General features: G+C 31.0%; 1 protein-coding gene across 1 annotated transcript in view; it reads left to right on the top strand.

The window, feature by feature from the left end:
* LOC145263777 (gamma-aminobutyric acid receptor subunit beta-like) overlaps positions 1–22,324 on the top strand; it is a 757,317-nt gene extending 734,993 nt beyond the window's left edge. The window contains exon 9 of the mRNA XM_080120830.1: positions 21,584–22,324. Within this exon, the coding sequence (XP_079976956.1) occupies positions 21,584–21,964 (381 nt within the window). The 3' untranslated portion in view covers positions 21,965–22,324. The remainder of the gene's footprint in view (positions 1–21,583) is intronic.
* Positions 22,325–22,897: the final 573 nt, after the last annotated feature.

The following is a 22,897-nucleotide window of genomic DNA, read 5'->3' as shown; positions in this document are numbered from 1 at the left end:
CGCTCACGCTTGAAAGGGTTGTCAGACATGATAAGCAAGTTTTATAGCTATTCATGAATATATTGCCAAGTCTGCTGCAAAAAAAAGGTAAGCTTCCTTTACCAAACGAGAAAACTTCTTGCATCTGCCAGTAACGTATACAGTCACCATTCGCTAATATTACGGACCAACCACTAGCCTATCCAACTTGGTCAGGATACAAAATATAATATCTGACCTAATAATCCCAGAATTATTATGTGACTCGACTCGTGACGTAACGGATAAAGTACTAAATACAATTCACTTCTTAGTGACAATCTTCTGGGGGTGGAAGGTTCAATTCACAGAATAAAATTGTGAATAAAAACTTGGCTGAGGGAAGGAAAGCTACCCACATGGATTGGACAAATGGTTCAGTTCGAAATTCGGTGCATATTCCCGAGTTCGGCAGAAAGATTACCGAGTTCAACACGATACACTTGAAGAAGGTCGGAGGTTACATCAGCAGAAAAGTTGTGCGAATAACGCCCAAGATGAGAACAGTAGTATGATGTATCCAAATCCTGCACTGCCTACCAAGCTCCAGCCCCTGTCGCCTCTTTTGCGGAGTTGCATCCCTACATTTTGCTTGGCAAATGCTTCCATAGAATGTTCTCCTATAAATTTATTTCACCTTTATTCCCCTTGCAAATAACCCCCATCTCCCGAATCACCAGAGCAGCAGAAAAATCAATTCACTGTACATATATCTGAATGACAGAATATTTTCTACCCCTTCAGTGTCTTTCCCCCTACTGCTTAACTTTGGAATTCTATACCTACTCCCTGTTTTCTCAACTGCACTAACATGCAGAGATTGTAATGTAATGTAAACAAACACCTTGCTGTCCAGTTTCACACTTAAAATCTGACACCTATCACAGTAGCCACTGACACTTTAGTTTTGGGATTAAATAATGTAAAATCGAAAATTTCAGAGATGCAATAGAATGCTTGGTCTGACAATCTCTCTAATAAATACTTTTTTTTTTATTGTATTTTCACAAAAAAAAAACGCCACAGTGCCATTTTGATGTAGGACGCTACTATTTGGGGCATAATTTTCAGGGATACTATGTAGGGAGTTGAGCAGCAAGATATCTGTGTACATTACATTTGAACTTCTGCTTGTCAGTACAGTCAAGAAAGCAAGAACCCGGAAGGGAATTCCAAAATCTAGCAGTCCTAGGCAAGAAACTATAAGAGTAGAAGGCTTTCTGGCATCTGGAAATCCATACTGTGTAGGGGTGAGATTTTGCTGCTTGCCGGAATTATTTACGTCGAGGGGGTACAAGGGCAGAGAGATGCAAAATTTCGATGGGAGAGAGGTTGGGGTCTAGCTGATAGTTCGAGACTCATTAGGTTGGCGAATCTCTTTTGAACCCTGTTTAAGAGTTAGAGACTAGTAGCAGATGCACCAACCGCAATGTGATAACAATACTCCATACGTGGGCGAGTGGTGGCTTTGTAGAGGTAAAGGATACTCTCAGGCGTTAGTAACTTTCTAGCACGGTAGAGAGAGCCCGCCTTCCTCGGGGCAGCCCCGGCAATGTCCTCAATGTATCTATTCTAACTCATAGTTTTACATATTTGCACACAGTTGGACGGGTTTCTTCTTTTTTCCTTACCCATAATCAACACTTGCATTTACGGTTTTTAGATAACGTTCTTTATTTTCAAGTGTCCAGTGACTATATGTGAAATAGATTTGCAAAGATAGTGCACACACACACACACATACACACACATACGCGCGTATATATATATATATATATATATATATATATATATTATTTTAAAATATAATTATCCACTGACACGTGCTTCGTCATCTGCGACTCGAGTGGTTGAATGCCGCTCCCCATTTAGGGGTACCAAAATTAGTTAAAGGGAAAATCATTCCCAACTCACCTTTAGGTAAAAATGCACTTTCGTATATATGGCAAGTTCTCTCTAATTCTCTCTCCTCTGATCTTGAGCGCGTGGTACAATGGGGGAAGAGGTGGCTGGTTAATTTTAATGCCTTCAAAACCAAGCTTCTATCTTTACATCATCAACGCTCTGATCCCCATCTGGCATCAATTGAAATGGATGGCTCTCGTCTTGGGGAGGCTCCATGTTTTAACAAGCTTCTGGGCTTGACCTTTACTCCAGATCTGAAATAGAACACGTACATCAAATCTGTTGGCAGGGACGCTGGGAAAATCGTAGGATCCTTCTACCGCTCCAGAAGATATCTCACTACTGATGCAATTCTCTATCCTGTATAAAAGCCAAGTACGTCCAAGGATAGATTACTGCTGCCACATCTGGGCAGGAGCTGCTTAAAACAGCATATCCTGCCTTGCGTGTTATGGGTTATTTTTCATAAGTCTAAAGCTTCGTTATTCTTTGAGATTAATAAATAATTTATTAAGCTTTCTAAATTGTATAATATAATAAAAATACGAGATATTTTCCTTATTAACATGCAGCCACGTGTGACACAAGGCAGTTAAACCAACCAGGACTAAAATCTTCAAGAACTGCTAAACACGAGGGATTTTATATCACCGGCACGAAAGATGATTTACAAAAAAAAAAAAAAAACTGTCAGCACCTGATGAAGACTATTTTTTACAAGTCGAAAGCTTGTTTATTCTTTAAGACACATAAATAATTCATTTGCTTTCAAATTACTATAATATAATTCAAATATGAAACGATGTTTTTCAAGTGCAAATACACGTCCTATATATACATATATATATATATATATATATATATAGCCGCACTGATGAGCTGTGAAACAGCGAAACATTACTGTATGTGGATGACTACAATGCTCCTCATCTTGAGTTGAGCATATTGAGAAGTGATACACGAATTACTAGTAGCGTATTAAGCGCTGCCCTTTGTGTAAACAAATCGAGCTTAGGTATTTCAGACGACGTCAAAACAACATTAATTCATGACTCGCACAGCAGCCGCCGATTAGCGTAATAGTTTGAAGCCTTGACTGTCATACAGGCGGTCGGGTTTCAATCCTGGCTTGAGGTAGTTGCCTGTCTAGCCGCACTGATGAGCTGTTAAACAGCGATACAGTGCTGTATGTGGATGACTATATATATATATATATATATATATATATATATATATATATATATATATATATATATATATATTCTAGTTTATATATACAAATTTAATTTAAAAGGATCAATTTTCAAATAAAATTTAAAATCCAATGTTTAAATTAATGTCCTTAACCCATGCGTTTTCAATGTAAGTACATCTTCTCAGACGAACATTTCTAGCAAAATACTAATATTGGTTCGCAATAATTTTGCTAAGTAGCACATACAAAGAAAAATATTAAAAGTGAAATGCCTTTAAGTGACAAAGAAAATGAATGTAGAATGTAAAGAAAGGATATAATGAAAAAAATTTAAGATTCATAATGCGTGAAGATTGGTGAAGTCTGGGTAAAAACCGAGGGTTTCTCGTAATATCCAAGGTAAAAAAACAGGCATCAATTTTTGCGAAAATTAATCCGTTTCGAAATCTTCAAAGTATATATATATATATATATATATATATATATATATATATATATATATATATATATATATATATATATATATATATGAGCAAACAGTTAATAAAATATGTTTAAAACACTTTGAAATGAGTTAAACACTAGATAAATGGATAGTCCTTAATCCGCGCAGTTTCGAAGAAATACTCTCCTTCTCATCAGCGGGTAGGAATTAGCAAAATGCGGGATCGGATTTTGCATGCAGAAGTATTTGATGAAACAACAAGTAAGTTAAAGATCTTACTTGAAAACAAAATAAGTTAAGCAGAGGGAATATGGTAAAGAAAAAGGTGATTACACATGAATGGATAGTCTGGTGGAAGATAAAAAATCCAGTGACGGTAAAATCCAAATGTAAAACTTCAAAAAAGTTAAAAGAATTTCCATTTGTACAAGTAAAATCCAAAGACATCCCGTAATTGGAAGAAGATGGTCCATAATAATCCAAAGGCAGAAATCCATGGAATAATTCACAAACATGTGTGCAAGGAAAAAAATAATATTAATAAAAGAAAAATAAGATGTACTTTTCACTCTACTTCCGAGACATAACAATGAATAAAAAAATCTAGGAAAGAAAAAGGAGAGAGAGAAAAAAAAAGGAGAGGGAGAAAAAATAAAAAATAAATAAAAAATGATAAAGTTAAATATAAAATAGAGGGAAACGAAAGTCAAAACGACCCAGACAGGAAATGTTAAAGGCGCGAAAATATGAAAATTTATAAAAAAAAGAATACGAAAAGTATAAAAGCTTACAACTTTTCTTTATTCGTTTTCTATTGGTGACGTGCAGGAATACAAAATAATATTATGAAAAAAAATTAAACTTTTTTTTACAAGTACACGATTTTTGACCAATCCTTTAGTCTTCGTCAGTATATATATATATACATATATATATATGTATATATATATATATATGTATATATATATACATATATATATATATACATATATATATATGTATATATATATGTATATATATATATATATGTATATATATACATATATATATATATATATATATATATATATATATATATATATATATATATATATATATATAAGACAAAGCGTAGTAGTCTTTTTAACAATTTTTTTTATCTTTTGTCCTAATCCAGGGAGCCAGTTTTTCGAGTAACTGGATTTTTTCCATATTAAAAACAATCTTTTCTCTCGTAGTGTTAGAACGTTAAGATAACTGGACTATTATTATTATTATGATCGTTATTGAGATGTGTGAAAGTAGAATATCAGAAAAAAAAGTTATAAAAGCGAAATAAATATCTACAGATATTTGTTAAAATAGTTCACTAAAAAACGTTAACGTGGTGAAAAGGAATGTTAGAATATAAAGAAAATATGTGACGGAGGTAGATCATCCGATTTGTGTCTTGGTCACGTGGAGTTAATGGCGTAACGAGATAGCTTGGTAATGAACGTAACGAGTTAGTTAAGAGTTTGGAAGTCAGACGGGAAAAGTCGGGCAAGAACTCAAGAACACAAAAGATATCGTCTCCGCATTTTGGAAGCTGAGAGAAAAGCGACTCTAAAATAATGCAGAAAATGTCAACGTCTTGCAGCTGCGATGGGAAGTCAAGAATAAGGTTAGATCAAATATATAATCTATTGTTGTTTTGTTTCCTTCAGAGTGAGATTACATGAATAATTAGATAATGAAATAGGTATGTTCTTTGTCTATGCGCTATAGTGACTGTATGTTAATGAACTGCTTTATTATATGTGAAAACACGCACATACCACAATAGAAGAACTTTTTAACCACTAGACGTCAAATACTAGATATATATATATATATATATATATATATATATATAGTCATCCCCATACAGTACTGTTTCGCTGTTTCACAGCTCATCAGTGCGGCTAGATCGAAACCTGACCGCCCAAATGACAGTCAAGGCTTCTCACCATTGCGTTATACTGCCGATGCTGTGTGGGTAACGAATTAACGATGTATTGACATCGTCCAACGATGTATTGACATCGAATTGTTTACACAAAGAGTCATCACAACGTTAAACTGACAGCTTTTATATAGACGCTGTTTATTTAGACTCACTTCGCTATATAACAGTAGGAGGGGATTTAACCCATTAGGTCCCAGGCTATTTATTTTTAACTAATGAGTGAAAACTTCGTGTAATGACTACGTCTAAGATATTCTTATCATTTTTTTTTTTTACTTTCGGTGTGTTATCTGTTGATATCTTATATGTTTTTATATAGAATGATGTGGTTCTCGGTTGATTAACTGTGTCTAACTGTGTCGGATATATACTCGAGAGTCAAAACAATAAAAAGTTATTTATTGTATTCAGAAGGCGAAATATTGATTCTCTTATAAATAAAACACGTGGTACATGTGATATATTTTAGAAATCAAGAGGATAAAAATCCAATATGAAATTTATGCATAAGGAGCAAAGCAGTTCGCATTGCACCTTTAGCAATAAGTTAGTTACTTATTATTTTGACAGAACTTCCAATAATTCCCCCCCTTTCTTTATCTGTGCCTAAACCTAAACGTAGATTCCATGAACAAAGCTTCTTTCTTAGAACTGCACGCCTGTGGAACTGTTTTCCGTTTTCTTGCTTTCCAGCTTTCCAGTTGTCTTCAAGTCCAATGTAAACAAGTTCTCGATGAGCCGTCCCACTTAAGTTAACAAATTTACCGAATTTCCAGTACCACTATTACTATATTGTCCAATTGACTACTGTCAACTCTTAACCCTTATCCTCGAGTTGTCTCTTGGCCTTGATAAGTGGTTATGCCTATGTAAAATAAGAAAAGAAAAAGACTTATTTAACGATATTATCACTTCCTTTCTCCCGCTGTATACTGTTTTTACTTATCTTCTTCTATAATATAAATCTCACCTGTCTGTTTAAATGTATGTATGTATGTATGTATGTATGCATGTATGTATGTAGGTCTGCCTAAAATTTTCGCGAGGTCGGTATTGTTTTGAAGCTAGACCCTTCGGACGACAAATATCTATAAATTGGCTAAAAACATTAGTTCCTTCACCCTCAACTCCGCGCTTTTCTACAGGGAGTGGTCGCTTTTTTCGCCAATATTTTCGAAAGAAATCCCTTTTTTTCGATTGACTCGCCTTAATTTAAACATTCGTCAGTTCCGGTTTCGAGATGGACGCAAGAGCAAAGACGTCACGTTTTTGTAACGTTCTTTTCTTCCTTCGCGGTACAGTTCGAGCCTCCATGCTTACTACCACTTTTTTTTTTTTTTTTTTTTTTTTTTTTTTTGCTTATCACACACTTCCAAACACCGGGCAACAGCGGGCAACGCCGGGAACCCAGGCTAGTTATTCTAATAAACATGAATATCGGCTGCATGTTTTTGCATTATGTAAGGCAGATGCAAACCTGATTAGCCTACCTCGTTTGAAAAGGTTCGTTACACCATAAAACAAATAGAATTTTAGCAACTTTCGCAATGACTTTTAAAAAGGTTCCAACATCTCCCGGTAAGAAGTTGATGAATTTAGATGAATCTGATCCTTTCTTCAGAGTAATTATGCAGTAAGCAGTACCATTATATATTATCTTATAAATTTAATTTATATAACGTTTCTGAATCTTTTAGATGAGGATTCGTTATTCATATATATTGGATTCTTCGGGCTACTGTAGTGATACTTGTCGAACTCGGGAATATTTCTATCGAACTCGGAAATTTGAACGGAAATTCGTACTAGTGGTGCAGTGGTTAGAGTACTTGGAAAAATCAATTGTAAAAAATGATATTCTCCTGAAGGTTGAAGGTTCAATCCTAAGTGTGGGTGACCGAAAAAGAAAATTGCGAATTACTTAGGACATCTATCCACTCATGGCTGACAGAACAAGAGCACGCTACCCCCGTGATGTAAATAAAGGGTTCCGCTCGATATTCCGTCCAAATTCCCGAGTTCGACAGAAACATTCCCGAATTCGACAAGATACACCTAAAAAAGGTCGGAGGTTAAATCGACCGAAACGTTGTAAAAATCACACTCAAGATGAGAACAGTAGTCGAATTAATCCAAAAAATAATATATATATAGTGTTTATTATGGTAAGGAAAAAGAAAAAAATATATATAAAAGATTGATGAGGGAGTTTTACTCCGAAATATATATATTTTAAAAATAAACACTTGCTTATTCTAATAATTTCGCGTTGTAATTTGGTTTTAAACGTATTCCATACGTATTTTATTTTAAAATTCAAATTTCAGTCGACGCTTCTAACACGGAAAAAAAGAGAAAAAAAAACAAACTGGATTTTCAAATCGCGCGGCCAGGCGCATCCTTCCGGCATTTCAAAAACAACACCGCAGTTAACAAAACGTGAACTCTTTATTCAACTTTCTTCAACTTAACATCAACATCATAGTAAGGAAAAAAGAGAAAAATATATAAAATACTGACGAGGGAGTTTTACTCCGAAGTATGTATCTTAAAAATAAACACTTGTTTATTTTAATAATTCCGCATTGTAATTTGATTTCAAACGTATTCCATATGTATTTTATTTTAAAATTCAAATTTTAGTCAACGCTTCTAACACGGTAAAAAATCTACCCTGGAATATATATATATATATATATATATATATATATATATATATATATATATATATATATATATATATATATATATATACAGTAATTTATAAACTATATATGGTGATTAAGCTACACTGAATATTCGGCGTTTCATCCACTCTAGGACTCCTCAGGCTTATACGTCCTAGAGTGGATGAAACGCGGAATATTCAGTGTAGCTTAATTGCCATATATATTTTATAAATTACTAACTAGCTCTACCTACGTATTGAGCACTTTTTAAGTAAATACTCAAAGTTTACGCATAAATCTATACTTTCGTATATCAATTTTATGTGAGTAAATTAAGTATATATATATATATATATATATATATATATATATATATATATATATAATTAAATTTTAAAATTAACTCATAAATTAAATTATATTTTAAAAATTATTAAAAAATTTAAAAACAATATAGATAGATAGATAGATAGATAGTGGCCTATTTAAAGGACAGTAAAACGTAATAGAACAGGCTCTTCTATGCTGAGTCGCTCTTCTAGATCGTATGACTTTAAATGTCGCCTGTTTTGTTTTGTTTCGTTTAGTTTTTGTTTTTTGTTTTTCATTTATTTTTGCTCAATTTTTTTCAATTCAACTGAAAAAATGGCAGAGTTGAATAACAGACACAATAACTCAATCCTTTTTCTTCGGTCCAGTTCGTTTTTGATTTGCTGCGAATACATTTCTAGTTCCCATCTCCATATTGTTTGATCATTTCTACTTGCAGCCTTTAATCAGGCTGCTCTTATTTGTATTCCGCCCCCTTTGTCTTGACTTTACAGCCTACCCACCCCCCGTATTTTGTTTGGTTTCGCCCACGACCTTTTTTATGCGTTTGGCTTTTCTTTAAAAGTCTTCTGCCGTGTGTGTGTGTGTGTGTGTGTGTGTGTGTGTGTGTGTGTCTGTGTGTGTGTGTGTGTGTGTGTGTGTGTGTGTGTCATGTTTTTGCGTTTGTTTGGGGTTTTTTTTCGGGGGGGGGTCGCTTAATCATTCAACGCTGGTTTTTACATTTCGCTTTGAAATCAGATATTTTAATTTGATGAATGCCTTATCGTTTCGTCCCGGCTATTCCGTTAACAAGTTGGCAAAAACAATAGACAATAAATTTGAATCATGCAGTAAACATTGCGTATTGATTTTATGTGTGCGTAATAAAAACTGAATTTTGAAAATGAATACACATACACACACACATGTATATGTAATATATATATATATACATATATTAGTGATGGGACGATTCCAATATTTTTCCGATTCCGATACAATTACCGATTCTTATTTCGATTCTTTATAAATCTCTACGTTTAACAATGCTAATTAATACTAATTAATAATGCTAAAACACATGTTAAATATACAGATATTTCTAAAAACATAAAAAAATACACTTGTGCAAGACGATACAGCGATCTTAATTTTACTTGTAGTTTAAAATCAATAAATGTTGTTTTTGATTTATTATTTTTATCATAATTATGGTGGTCGAATTTGCTTTAAACAAAACTAAATTAAAAAAAAAAACGATTAAAGAATCGTTTATTGGCATCGGAAAATAGACACGCATTTTTCCGATACCGATTCCAATACCAATAAAAGTTCCGACTTTTCCGATTCTCCATTCTGATTCTGATTAATCGTTCCAACACTAATATATATATATATATATATATATATATATATATATATATATATATATATAATAAAATTGTCTCGACAGTCGTGTGAAAAGCATATATTATTTTTCTTTTATTAATATTAATGGAATTTTCCCCTTTTCTTTTCTTTGTACATATTTGTGAATTATTTCATGGATTTCGGCCTTTTGGATCATTTTGGACCATCTTCCAATTACGTGATTTCCTTGGATTTTACTTGTGCAAATGGGAACTCATTAACTTTCTTGGAGTTATATTTTTGTATTATACCGTCATTGGATTATTTACCTTTCACCAGACTATCCATTCACGTGTAATCACCGTTTTCTTCACCATATTCCCTCTGCTCCACTTTTTCTTATCAATTAAGATCTTTGACTTACTTGTTGTTTCATCAAATACTTTTGTATGCAAAATCCGATCCCGCATTTTGCTAATTCCTACCCTCTGATGAGAAGGAAAGTATTTCTTCGAAACTCCGCGGATTAAGGACTATCCACTTATCAAGTGTTTCCTTTTCAGATTAAATATATTTTTAACTCTTTTTCAAAGAGTTTTTAACATGTTTTATTAACTGTTTGCTCCTCTATATACATACATATATATATATATATATATATATATATATATATATATATATTATGAAACTTTGTGTCTGTGTGTACGAGTGTGTGAGTTCGTTCTTCAGGGACATAAAGTGACTTCGTATGAAATTTCATAAAAATTGGCACAGCCGCTTCGAAAACGGCAGTACCGATTTTTATGAAATTTCATACAAAGGCACTTTATGTGCTTGGCAATGTTCTTAGATAGGTTTTGTATCGGAATGTCTTCAATAAGTATCGATAATCGATAAACGAGATATTCCGATGAAAGAAGGAATAGTCGATTTTGCCGAAAGTTAGCACCTTACAAAGCCTAACATCACAAGTGCATTTGAGAAGTTATATTATCACACAAGCCGAAACGCCCGACATATAGAATCAACAGTAAGTTCTTTGATATGACAGCGTTCGAAATAGGTGTTTTTGTTTAAAGCACAATTGTACCATGATATTTGACTTTTCCATTTTCAACTCCAATTCAAGCCATTATCACCGCACAAGCAGTAAGATCAGGTATATAAAATCAACAGTAGGTTCTTTGATATGACAGAGGCACGTTCGAAATAAAGTTTCTGTTTAGAGCGTAATTGCATTTTAAACTTTAACTCAAGCCATTATATATAAAATATTATTTTATAAAACTGGGTCCTCCTGCTAGCGTGTGTGTATACATATATAGAGAGAGAGAAATAGAAAGGAACAAACCGTATTATGTGTTCATCAACGTTTCGTCTTTATTTCGAGACTTCCTCTGGATGAAAATAAAGACGAAACGTTGATGAACACATAATACGGTTTGTTCCTTTTTATTTCTCTATTTTGTCAGAATACTATTTCCATTATTTTCATCATATATATATATATATATATATATATATATATATATATATATATATATATATATATATATATATATATATTAACGTAAAACCCGGATTTGGATTATTTCTTCAGATTATACCTTCATTGCCTTGTCGGACTCATTAAAGCATTCAATGCTTATAACGTTAACTGTTTGTTGATAGTGGATGTAGCTAGACGAGTGCTTGCAGCGAAAGTCTTGCAGGGGGTCATAAATTGAACCTGTAGATCTAGCGGAGCGGAAACTGTATTGCTTGTCACTTAGTAGGTTGTTTTTGGTGAGATGGTTGGTAACTTCTCTATTTATTACGGATTCAAATAACTTTCTCGTGAGGAACAGAAGACTGATTGGTCTGTACTGAGATGCAGAAACCGATTTCTAGTATTTTTAAATACTGGATTGACTAACGAGGCTTCCCAGAGTGTTGAGGGTGAGGCATTTCTCGACTAGATAACTTTGCAATAATGGGAGCTAGTTCCGGTTGCAGATTTTTTAGTACGATAACTGGTATAGTGTTAGGTCCAGTAGCTTTGCTGGCATCAAAGTTCTTGATAATAAGTCTCTCTCTCTTACTCTCTCTCTCTCTCCCTCTCTCTCTCTCTCTCTTACTCTCACACTCTCTCTCTATTTCTCTCTCTTTCTCCAGGTATTTTCTTAAATTTCGAATTCATTGTTTTTGTTAAAATTTGGTATTTTACATCAGTTCGTTAAATTTATCTTTCACTGGCTTACTCCACTCCTGGCCATTACCTTATATTGCTGAACGTTTAGCAAATAATGATTTGTTTTTATTACTATTTCAAGCAATTATGTGCGGACCTTGTCTGTGGACCTTGTATAAAGCAATTACTTTTAGTGAAGCTCTTTCTCTTCAGCGCAGAAAAAGGAGATGGAAAGGAAAGCAAACGGAATGCAAAGGAAAGACATAAACACCGGATAAAGAAAGATGGTAGCTTATAGAAGCTAGTATCATCTTTTTTCGTTTGCTTGTCTGGTATACCTATTTACAAATTTACTACCCTGGTTTTATTATTTTTAGGTCTTTTCAATAAGAAATCTCTCTCTCTCTCTCTATCTCTCTCTCTCCCTCCCTCTCTCTCTCTCTCTCTCTCTCTCTCCCTCCCTCTCTCCCTCCGGGTTTTTTTGTTAATTTTGAATTCATTACTTTTATTAGAATTTGGTATTTCGCACCAGATCGTATAATTTATTTTTCATTTGTAGGTATCTCTTTTGTTAGATACATTCTCTCTCTCTCTTTCTCTCTCTTTCTCTCTCTCTCTCTCTCTATATATCTCTCTATCTATCTATCTATCTTACTTTCTCTCTCTCTCTCTATCTCTCTCTCACTCTCTATCTGTCTCTCTCTCATCTACTTTCGCTAGTAATTTATGATCTTTTAACCACATTTTTAAAATTTGTTGCCCCCCTCCCGTTTCCAACATTGATCTGGAAAAGTGTCGGCTGAAAGACGTCTTAATAGAGTATTTTCTACCCCCACCCCTTATTTACCCTCCGTTTGTCTAATTTGTGTTTTGTTTAACATTGAATTAGAGCTAAGGAGAAGGAAAAAATATCTTAAAGTGTATTTTGGTTTCTGTTCGTTAGCACACTTTTTCTTCTTTAATAATATGTTGAAAAAAAATATATGTTGAAATTATAAAAAAAATATATGTCGAAACCATAAAAAAATATGTCGAAACTATAAATAAGTATATGTTGAAACTATAAACAAATATATGTTGAAACTATAAAAAAATATGTCGAAACCATAAAAAAATATGTTGAAACTATAAATAAGTATATGTTGAAACTATAAACAAATATATGTTGAAACTATAAAAACAATAATATACGTTGCAACTATAAAAAAATATATGTTGAAACTATAAACAAATATATGTTGAAACCATAAAAAATATATGTTGAAATTATAAAAAATATATGTTGAAACTATAAAAAATATATGTTGAAACTATAAAATATATATGTTAAGACTATAAAAACTATAAAAAATATATGTTAAGACTATAAAAAATATATGTTGAAACTATAAAAAATATATATATGTTGAAACTATAAAAAAAATATATGTTGAAACCATAAAAAATATATGTTGAAACCATAAAAAAATATGTTGAAATCATAAAAAATATATGTTGAAACAATAAAGAAATATGTTGAAACCATAAAAAAATATGTTGAAGCCATAAAAAAATATGTTGAAACTATTAAAAAATATGTTGAAACTATAAACAAAAAATATGCGCCCAGTATAATTCAAATACATATAAAAATCTTTTTAAATAAAATGAAGGTATAAAGAACTTGAGGCGTAAAGTATTTTTTAATCTAAAATTACTGAATTCGGCAGTAAATAACCCTAAAATGGTTGATCTAAGGATGTTACTTGATAAGGGCTGTCCCCCTTTTCATGTAAGTATAAAAATAGAGAGATTTAGTTAAAATGAAAATGAAATAGCATAGGCGAAATTCGAACCTCGTAATATAGGTTTAGAAATAGACTATGTGTGAGAATTAGAAAATGGAATGTAAAAAAGCTTAGAGATAAAATAGTTTCAAGAAAAGAATGTGCACTGTCAATTTTGTTAGGAAAATTCAATTGAAAGAATGCAGCTACAAGATAATTTAATAAACATGTTTTTAACATATTGGAAATATAGGTTACTGAGAATATAAGTTAAAATTCTTTTTGTAAAAAAAGGAAAAGTTTTGGACACGCATGTCCAGAACACATGAAAGAAGGCACATGTTTTAACATGTGTATGACGTCATGGAAAAATGGGAAGTTCTAGATATAGATAGAAAAATGTTAGAGTTAAGGAGACAGAAGGAGGGGGAGAGACGGAGAGGGAGTTTGAGAACGACAGACGATAGTCTTCAGCTTGGAATTCGAACGTCTAGAAGCGAGACGGTCACTTTGAAACTTAATATGTGAAGCTTTGAATTCTTGATGAGAAAACCACGGCAGGTCGTGAGAAGAAATAAACCCATCATGTGTTTTTATAAAACGTCGTCTTTTTGTTGTGATACTACCAAAAGGTAAAGTGAATTGTTATTATATGTCTATATGTCTGTGTTATAAAATGTCTTGACATACCCATCTCATATCTACAATGTGAATCTACATCTCATATCTACACTAAGACTGTCTGAACACTATCTCCTCACTCTAAGAGCTCCTTCCATTACAAATCTAAAGAATGAACATTTTAATATATATGAAGCTTCATAACAGAAACAACGACATTCTTTATAACAACACCTCTCCCTCTCTGAGTCTTTCAACATCCCTCTTAATAAAACTCTCTCTAAGACTCGAAGACTCGAAGACTCACTCTAATAAGACTCCAAGACTCACACTATTAATAACAACAAGAACAATAAGAATAATGAAACCCCTATATAACAAAGAAATGGCAGAAACACTAGAGGATGACCTCCAATCTGTAGTGGAATGGGGACAAAAATGGAAGGTCACATTCAATGCTGCCAAGACTAAGCTTGTTTCCTTCAATAACTACAAGAAACCTTCTCTACCACCAATAGCAATGACCAAGAACACATTACCTAAAAGTACTTCCTTTAAACTCCTCGGCCTCACGTTTACAGGGAACATGAACTGGAATAGATACATTGAGAGCATTACCAAGGCTACTGCTAAGAAGGTGGGCTCTCTCTACTGTGCTAGAAAATTACTTACGTCTGAAAGTATCATGTACCATGTAAGCATGGAGTACTGTTGTCACATTTGGGCTGCTACTTGTCCCTCACTCCTGGACAGGGTTCAAAAGAGAGTCGCCAACCTTTGGTTGAACTGTCATCTAGGCTTCAGCTTCTGTCACATCGACGAAATGTTGCATCCCTCTGCCTGTTCTACAATTATTTTAATGTCGAATGCTCTGACGAACTACAAGCACTTGTATCTCCTCGGCGTGGCTAACCCCGACAAACCCGACAAGCAACTAAATCCCACCCCTTTACAGTACAGATCCCTAGGTGTAAGAAAGCCTTTTACTCCAATAGTTTTCCCCCAGAACTGCAAGACTTTGGAAGTTCCTTCCAGGATTCTGCTTTCCCAACTGGTCTGATATGCAGAAGTTCAAGTGCAATGTGAACAAATATCTTGCTACTCATCTCTCTTCATAATACCCCTGCAACTTATGTCCCCGATAGTAGCCCTCTACTTCAAAGTGGCACTGTGCCTTGTTTGGGGTGAAAATTGCTAATTGCTAATTATATGCCGTAAAATAAAACAACCAAACCAAATACCATAAATAAATATTTGAAGATAAAAATAACTATTAACATAAAAACGATTTTGTCCAAAATTACTAGATTCGGCATTAAATTACTCGAAAAAAGCATTCCTTTTCTTTTTTTTTTTTTTCTTACGGACTGTTATCCTCATCTTCATAGTTGTTGTTGTTGTCAACTCATCCTCTGGCCTTCGTCAAGTAATTAACTGCGACGGCATAGGAACACTGAGTTTTGTAACTGGATCTCCAGTAATTACTCCCTTCCATAGTTATTGTTGTCTCGCCACGTTTTTGGTCAATTAATGTCTCGCCAAAAATTTTTGGTCACCTAATGTCCTGCTCTGGGTAGAATTGAAACCGCTATCTTCAGACAATGCTCACCTGAAACGGTTGAGACTCAACTTATGAAACCTCATCTCAATATACCCGAAACAGATGGATATGCCATAAAAAAAATCAAACCAAACACCATGAATAAAAATGTTAAGATATAAAAAACTTGAGGCATAAAAACTTATTTCCAAAATTACTAAACAAAGTACATATGAACGAAAGTAGAAGTGCAGTCATAAACCACCTATTTTGCAGAACAACATTTTGGCCAATATTTGTTTATTTTAAATATTACATTTGTTTTATTAAGTACGAATGAATGAAAGCAAATATATTAAACAATCTTTTTTTTTCATGATTTATGTAGTAATTTTATTTTATTTTTTTTTTTTTTGCGGACTATTATCCTCATCTTATTTTATTTATTTTTTTTTTTTGCGGACTATTATCCTCATCTTATTTTATTTATTTTTTTTTTTTTTGCGGACTATTATCCTCATCTTATTTTATTTATTTATTTTTATGTTTTTTGCGGACTATTATTCTCATCTAATATTATTTATTTTATTTTTTTTGCGTACACTTACTCTTTTTTATTTTATTTATTTATTTTTTTTTTGCGGACTATTATTCTCATCTTATTTTATTTATTTATTTATTTTGCGGACTATTATCCTAATCTTACTTTATTTATTTTTTTTTTTTTTTGCGGACTATTATCCTAATCTTTTTTTTTTTTTGCGGACTATTATCCTCAACTTATTTTATTTTTTTTTTCGGACTATTATTCTAATCTTATTTTATTTATTTATTTTTTTTTTGCGGACTATTATTCCCATCTTATTTTATTTTTTATTTATTTTTTGCGGACTATTATCCCCATCTTATTTTATTTATTTATTTTAATTTTTTTTGCGGACTATTATCCTCATCTTATTTTTTTTTTTTTGCGGACTATTATCCTCATCTTATTTTATTTATTTATTTATTTTTGCGGACTATTATACTCATCTTACTTTTTTGCGGACTATTATCCTAATCTTTTTTTTTTTTTTTGCGGACTATTATCCTCAACTTATTTTATTTTTTTTTTCGGACTATTATTCTAATCTTATTTTATTTATTTATTTTTTTTGCGGACTATTATTCCCATCTTATTTTATTTTTTATTTATTTTTTGCGGACTATTATCCCCATCTTATTTTATTTATTTATTTTAATTTTTTTTGCGGACTATTATCCTCATCTTATTTTTTTTTTTTGCGGACTATTATCCTCATCTTATTTTATTTATTTATTTATTTTTGCGGACTATTATACTCATCTTACTTTTTTTCGGACTATTATCCTCATCTTTTTTTTTTTGCGGACTATTATCCTCATCTTATTTTATTTATTTATTTTTTTTTGCGGACTATTATCCTCATCTTATTTTTTTTTCTTTTGTGGACTATTATCCTCATCTTATTTTATTTATTTTTTTTTGCGGACTATTATCCTCATCTTATTTTATTTTTATTTTTTTGCGGACTATTATCCTCATCTTATTTTATTTATTTTTTTTTTTTTGTTGACTATTATCCTCAGCTTATTTTATTTATTTTTTTTTGCGGACTATTATCCTCATCTTATTTTATTTATTTTTTTATGCGGACTACTATTCTCATCTTATTTTTTTTCGGACTATTTTCCTCATCTTATTTTATTTCTTTATTTTTTTTGCGGACTATTATTCTCATCTTATTTTATTTATTTTTTTTTGCGGACTATTATCCGTATCCTATTTTTATTTATTTATTTATTTATTTATGCGGACTATTATCCTCATCTTATTTTATTTATTTATTTATTTATTTATTTTTTGCGGACTATTATTTTCATCTTATTTTTTTTTTTTTTTTTTTGCGGACTATTATCCTTATCCTATTTTATTTATTTATTTATTTATGCGGACTATTATCCTCATCTGATTTTATTTATTTATTTATTTATTTATTTATTTTTGCGGACTATTATCCTCATCTTATTTTATTCTTTTTTCTTAGTTATTTTTTTTTTGCGGATTATTATTCTCATCTTATTTTATTTATATTTATTTTTTTTTTGTTTTGCGGACTATTATTCTCATCTTATTTTATTTTATTTTTTTGTGGACTATTATTATCATCTTATTTTATTTATTTATTTTTTTGCGGATTATAATCCTCATCTTATTTTATTTTATTTTTTTTTGCGGACTATTATCCTCATCTTATTTTATTTTTTATTTGTATTTTTTTGCAGACTATTATTCTCACCTTATTTTATGTATTTATTTTTTTGGTGAACTATTATCCTCATCTTATTTTTTTTTGCGGACTATTATCCTCATCTTTTTTTTCTTGCAGACTATTATTCTCATCTTATTTTATTTTTTTTTTTTTTGCGGACTATTATTCACATCTTATTTTATTTATTTTTTTTTGCAGACTATTATTCTCATCTTATTTTATTTATTTTTTTTTGCGGACTATTATTCACATCTTATTTTATGTATTTATTTTTTTGGTGAACTATTATCCTCATCTTATATTTTTTGCGGACTATTATCCTCATCTTATTTTATTTATTTATTTTTTTTGCGGACTATTATTCTCATCTTATTTTATTTTATTTTATTTTTGCTGACTATTATTCTCATCTTATTTTTTTTTTCGGACCATTATCCTAATCTTATTTTATTTTTATTTTTTTGCGGACTATTAGTCTAATCTTATTTTATTTTTAGTTTTAGTTTTTTGCGGACTATTATCCTCATCTTATTTATTTTAATTTTTATGTTTTTGCAGACTATTATCTTCATCTTATTTTATTTTAATTTTTAGTTATTTGCGAACTATTATCCTCATTTTATTTTTTTTTGTTTGCGGACTATTATCCTCATCTTATTTTATTTTTATTGTTATTTTTTGCGGACTATTATCCTCATCTTATTTTTTTTTAATTTTTATTGTTTTGCGGACTATTATCCTCATCTTATTTTATTTTAATTTTTATTTTTTTGTTGCGGACTATTATCCTCATCTTATTTTATTTTTATTTTTTGGTTTGCGGACTATTATCCTCATCCTAATTTATTTTATTTTTTTGCGGACTATTATCCTCATCTTATTTTATTTTTATTTTTATTTTTTGCGGACTATTATCCTCATCTTATTTTATTTTTATTTGTATTTTTTGCGGACTATTATCCTCATCTTATTTTATTTTTATTTGTATTTTTTGCGGACTATTATCCTCATCTTATTTTATTTTTATTTGTATTTTTTGCGGACTATTATCCTCATCTTATTTTATTTTTATTTTTTTGTTTTGCGGACTATTTTCCCTATCTTATTTTATTTTTATTTATTTTTGTCGGATTATTATCCTCATCTTATTTTATTTTTTATTTTTATTTTTTTGCGGACTATTATCCTTATCTTATTTTATTTTATTTTTATTTTTTGCGGACTATTATCCCTATATTATTTTATTTTTATTTATTTTTTTTCAGACTATTATCCTCATCTTATTTTATTTTTTAATTTTTTTTTTTCGCAGACTATTATCCTCATCTTATTTTATTTTTATTTATTTTTTTGCGGACTATTATCCTAATCTTATTTTATTTTTTATTTTTATTTTTTTCGCGGACTATTATCCTCATCTAATTTTATTATTATTTTTTTGTTTTGCGGACTATTATCGCAATCTTATTTTATTTTTATTTATTTTTGTCGGACTATTATCCTCATCTTATTTTATTTTTTTATTTTAATTTTTTTTGCGGACTATTATGCTTATCTTATTTTATTTTTTATTTTTATTTTTTTCGCAGACTATTATCCTCATCTTATTTTATTTTTATTTATTTTTTTGCGGACTATTATCCTCAGCTTATTTTATTTTTTATTTTTATTTTTTTCGCGGACTATTATCCTCATCTTATTTTATTATTATTTTTTTTTGCGGACTATTATCCTCATCTTATTTTATTTTTTATTTTTATTTTTTTCGCGGACTATTATCCTTATCTTATTTATTTTTATTTTTTTGCGGACTATTATCCTCATCTTATTTTATTTTTTATTTTTTTTTTTTTTTGCGGACTATTATCCTTATCTTATTTTATTTTTATTTTTTAGCGGACTATTATCCTCATCTTATTTTATATTTATTTTTTTTTGTTTCGGACTATTATCCTCATCTTATTTTATTTTGTATTTTTATTTTGTTCGCGGACTATTATCCTGATCTTATTTTTTTTTATTGATTTTTGCAGACTATTATCCTTATCTTATTTTATTTTTATTTATTTGCGGACTATTATCCTCATCTTATTTTTTATTATTATTATTTTTGCGGACTATTATTCTCATCTTATTTCATTTTAATTTTAATTTTTTTGCTGACTATTATCCCCATCTTATTTTATTTTTATTTTTATTTTTTTGCGGACTATTATTCTTGTCTTATTTTTTTATTTATTTATTTTTTATCGGACTATTATCGTCATCTTATTCTCTTTTTTTTTTGCCGACTATTATCCTCATCTGTTTTTATTTAATTTTTTATTCATTTATTTATTTATTCATTCATTTATTTATTTTGCGGACTATTATCCTCATCTTCATATTGGTTGTTGTTTCCCCACGTTTCAGCCAACTCATCCTCTGGCTTTCTTCAGGTGGTAAACGAAGACAGGAAAGGATACCCTAGAATTTAAATAACTAAAATAAAAACAAATTTAAAGAAATGTATAATAAACAATCATTTCTTTTGCGGACCATTATTCTCATTTTCATAGTTTCAGCCAACTCATCCTCTGGCCTTATTCAGGTTGTTAACAGCGATAGGAGTTGATTAAGAATATAAATGATAAATAAATATATGTTTGTCTGCCTGTCGGTTTGTCTGTCGGTCTGTCTATCTCCATATTTTTAAAAATTCTATCTCCTCCGAAGCTAAAAGTCGCAGAGCGGCGCTATGGCCTCAAACGATTGGATATTTTACGCGTCGTCCTTTTATGGACCTTTAGCTGGATAGAAATTGTTTTTAATGTGGCCAAAAATGGATGAAAATTTGAAAAAACTCTTTAAACATTTTGTACATTCATCTAAGTTTATTTTTAATTTTTAATCACTTAATGGACGTGTCACGTTGGTACAGTGGTAACGTCATCAGCTTTGAATGCTGCAGTTTGGGTTTCGATTCTAGCTGATGGCATCTAAATACTTTTTTTAACTTTTGAAATCACGACTTTATAATAATTAGGGCTAGGACAACAGAATATTCATTAAATTGTTTTAACTCTCGAGTGTGTATCTGTTGTTATCTTATATGCTTTTATATAGAGTGATGTGGTTCTTGGTTGATTAACTGTGTCTTACTGCGTCGGATATATACTCAAGAATCACAACAATAATAAGAATAGTCCGTTGTCATAGCCATAATAATAATAATATATACGAAATCTGAAAAAAATTAAAATATCATATTTAAGTGTATTTTACGCCCGGGCAATGCCGGACGTTTCCTCCTTCCAGTGTATATATAATAATATTTTTTCATCTTTGCTATTTTTCAGAATGATGTCTCCGACAACATTGAGCTGAGAGATCTCCGACTCTCGCCGATCCTCGGCATACGCAACACGCAGAACTTCAACATCGAAGTTGAAGAAAATTCCAACACGCCTCCGAGCCTTCGCTTGGGTCCGTCGATTCCGCGTTCGGCGGTCAGCCGGAGTTATATAGGGAACAATCTGATGCGACGGCCATCGACCAGCGGGGCCTATCCAAGACGCCGGAAGTTTTTCACCCACTTCCGGCAGAAGGCGAAGAACATCAAGGTGCGAATACCTCGCGTCCAAGACGTGAACACAATCGACAAATACGCGAGACTCATGTTCCCGCTTTTGTTTATCATATTCAACGTATCCTACTGGGCATTCTATTTAATGCAGTGAACGGACCACCAGTGGGAATAACTGCATATATATATATATATATATATATATATATATATATATATATTGGGAATAAATACAATTTATCATAGATGTATTGTGTTTACATGATTTTTATGTTCTATGCCTGATGCGATTTTCTGGACGGATTAAAATAATTTGATTTTATTTCGTCACTTTTGGCTATTCTGATATTTTTCACGCTTGGTGTAATTCAGTTTCTGTCCAAGTATGAAATCCTTATATCTGATGCACAGTGCATAAAACATACGTAATAGATACAATGTATATAGATAAATATATATATACACACACATATATATATATACAAATATATATATATATGTATGTATAAATGTGTGTATATATATACACGCACACATACACATACACACACACACACACACACATATATATATATATATATATATATATATATATATATATATATATATATATATATGCATACATAGGGAAAGTGGGGAAATGTGCTTTTTATATTACATTCTACCCGTTGTTGATGCCAATCCTTTTATATATGAGACTCGCTATATGTTCAATAATTTAACTACGGAGCATATACGAACAGATGACAAAAACAGCTATATTCCAAATTCCGAGATGTTATTCATATTACCAGTTATTTCTGCAGCATCGCAAGACGTCCACATTTCATAGCAATATTGGCATGATAATTATATCATTGTTTCTGCGCTACGAAACAGGTATTGTAAAAAGTGAACGTTTTGATATAGTGAAAGAAATAAATGGTAAGATGAACAACATCTTGGAATCTGGAACATAGCTGGGTTGGCATCCGCGCACACACACACACACACACATACACACACACACACACACACACACACACACATATATATATATATATATATATATATATATATATATATATATATACATACAAACATCTAT

Source organism: Euprymna scolopes, chromosome 39 (assembly GCF_053919585.1).
Source record: "Euprymna scolopes isolate OS-2025 chromosome 39, ASM5391958v1, whole genome shotgun sequence".
In the NCBI taxonomy this organism is placed as follows: Eukaryota; Metazoa; Mollusca; class Cephalopoda; order Sepiida; family Sepiolidae; genus Euprymna; species Euprymna scolopes.
The sequence above is the reverse complement of the archived record's forward strand: the minus strand, read 5'-3'. Positions and strand labels throughout refer to the sequence as shown.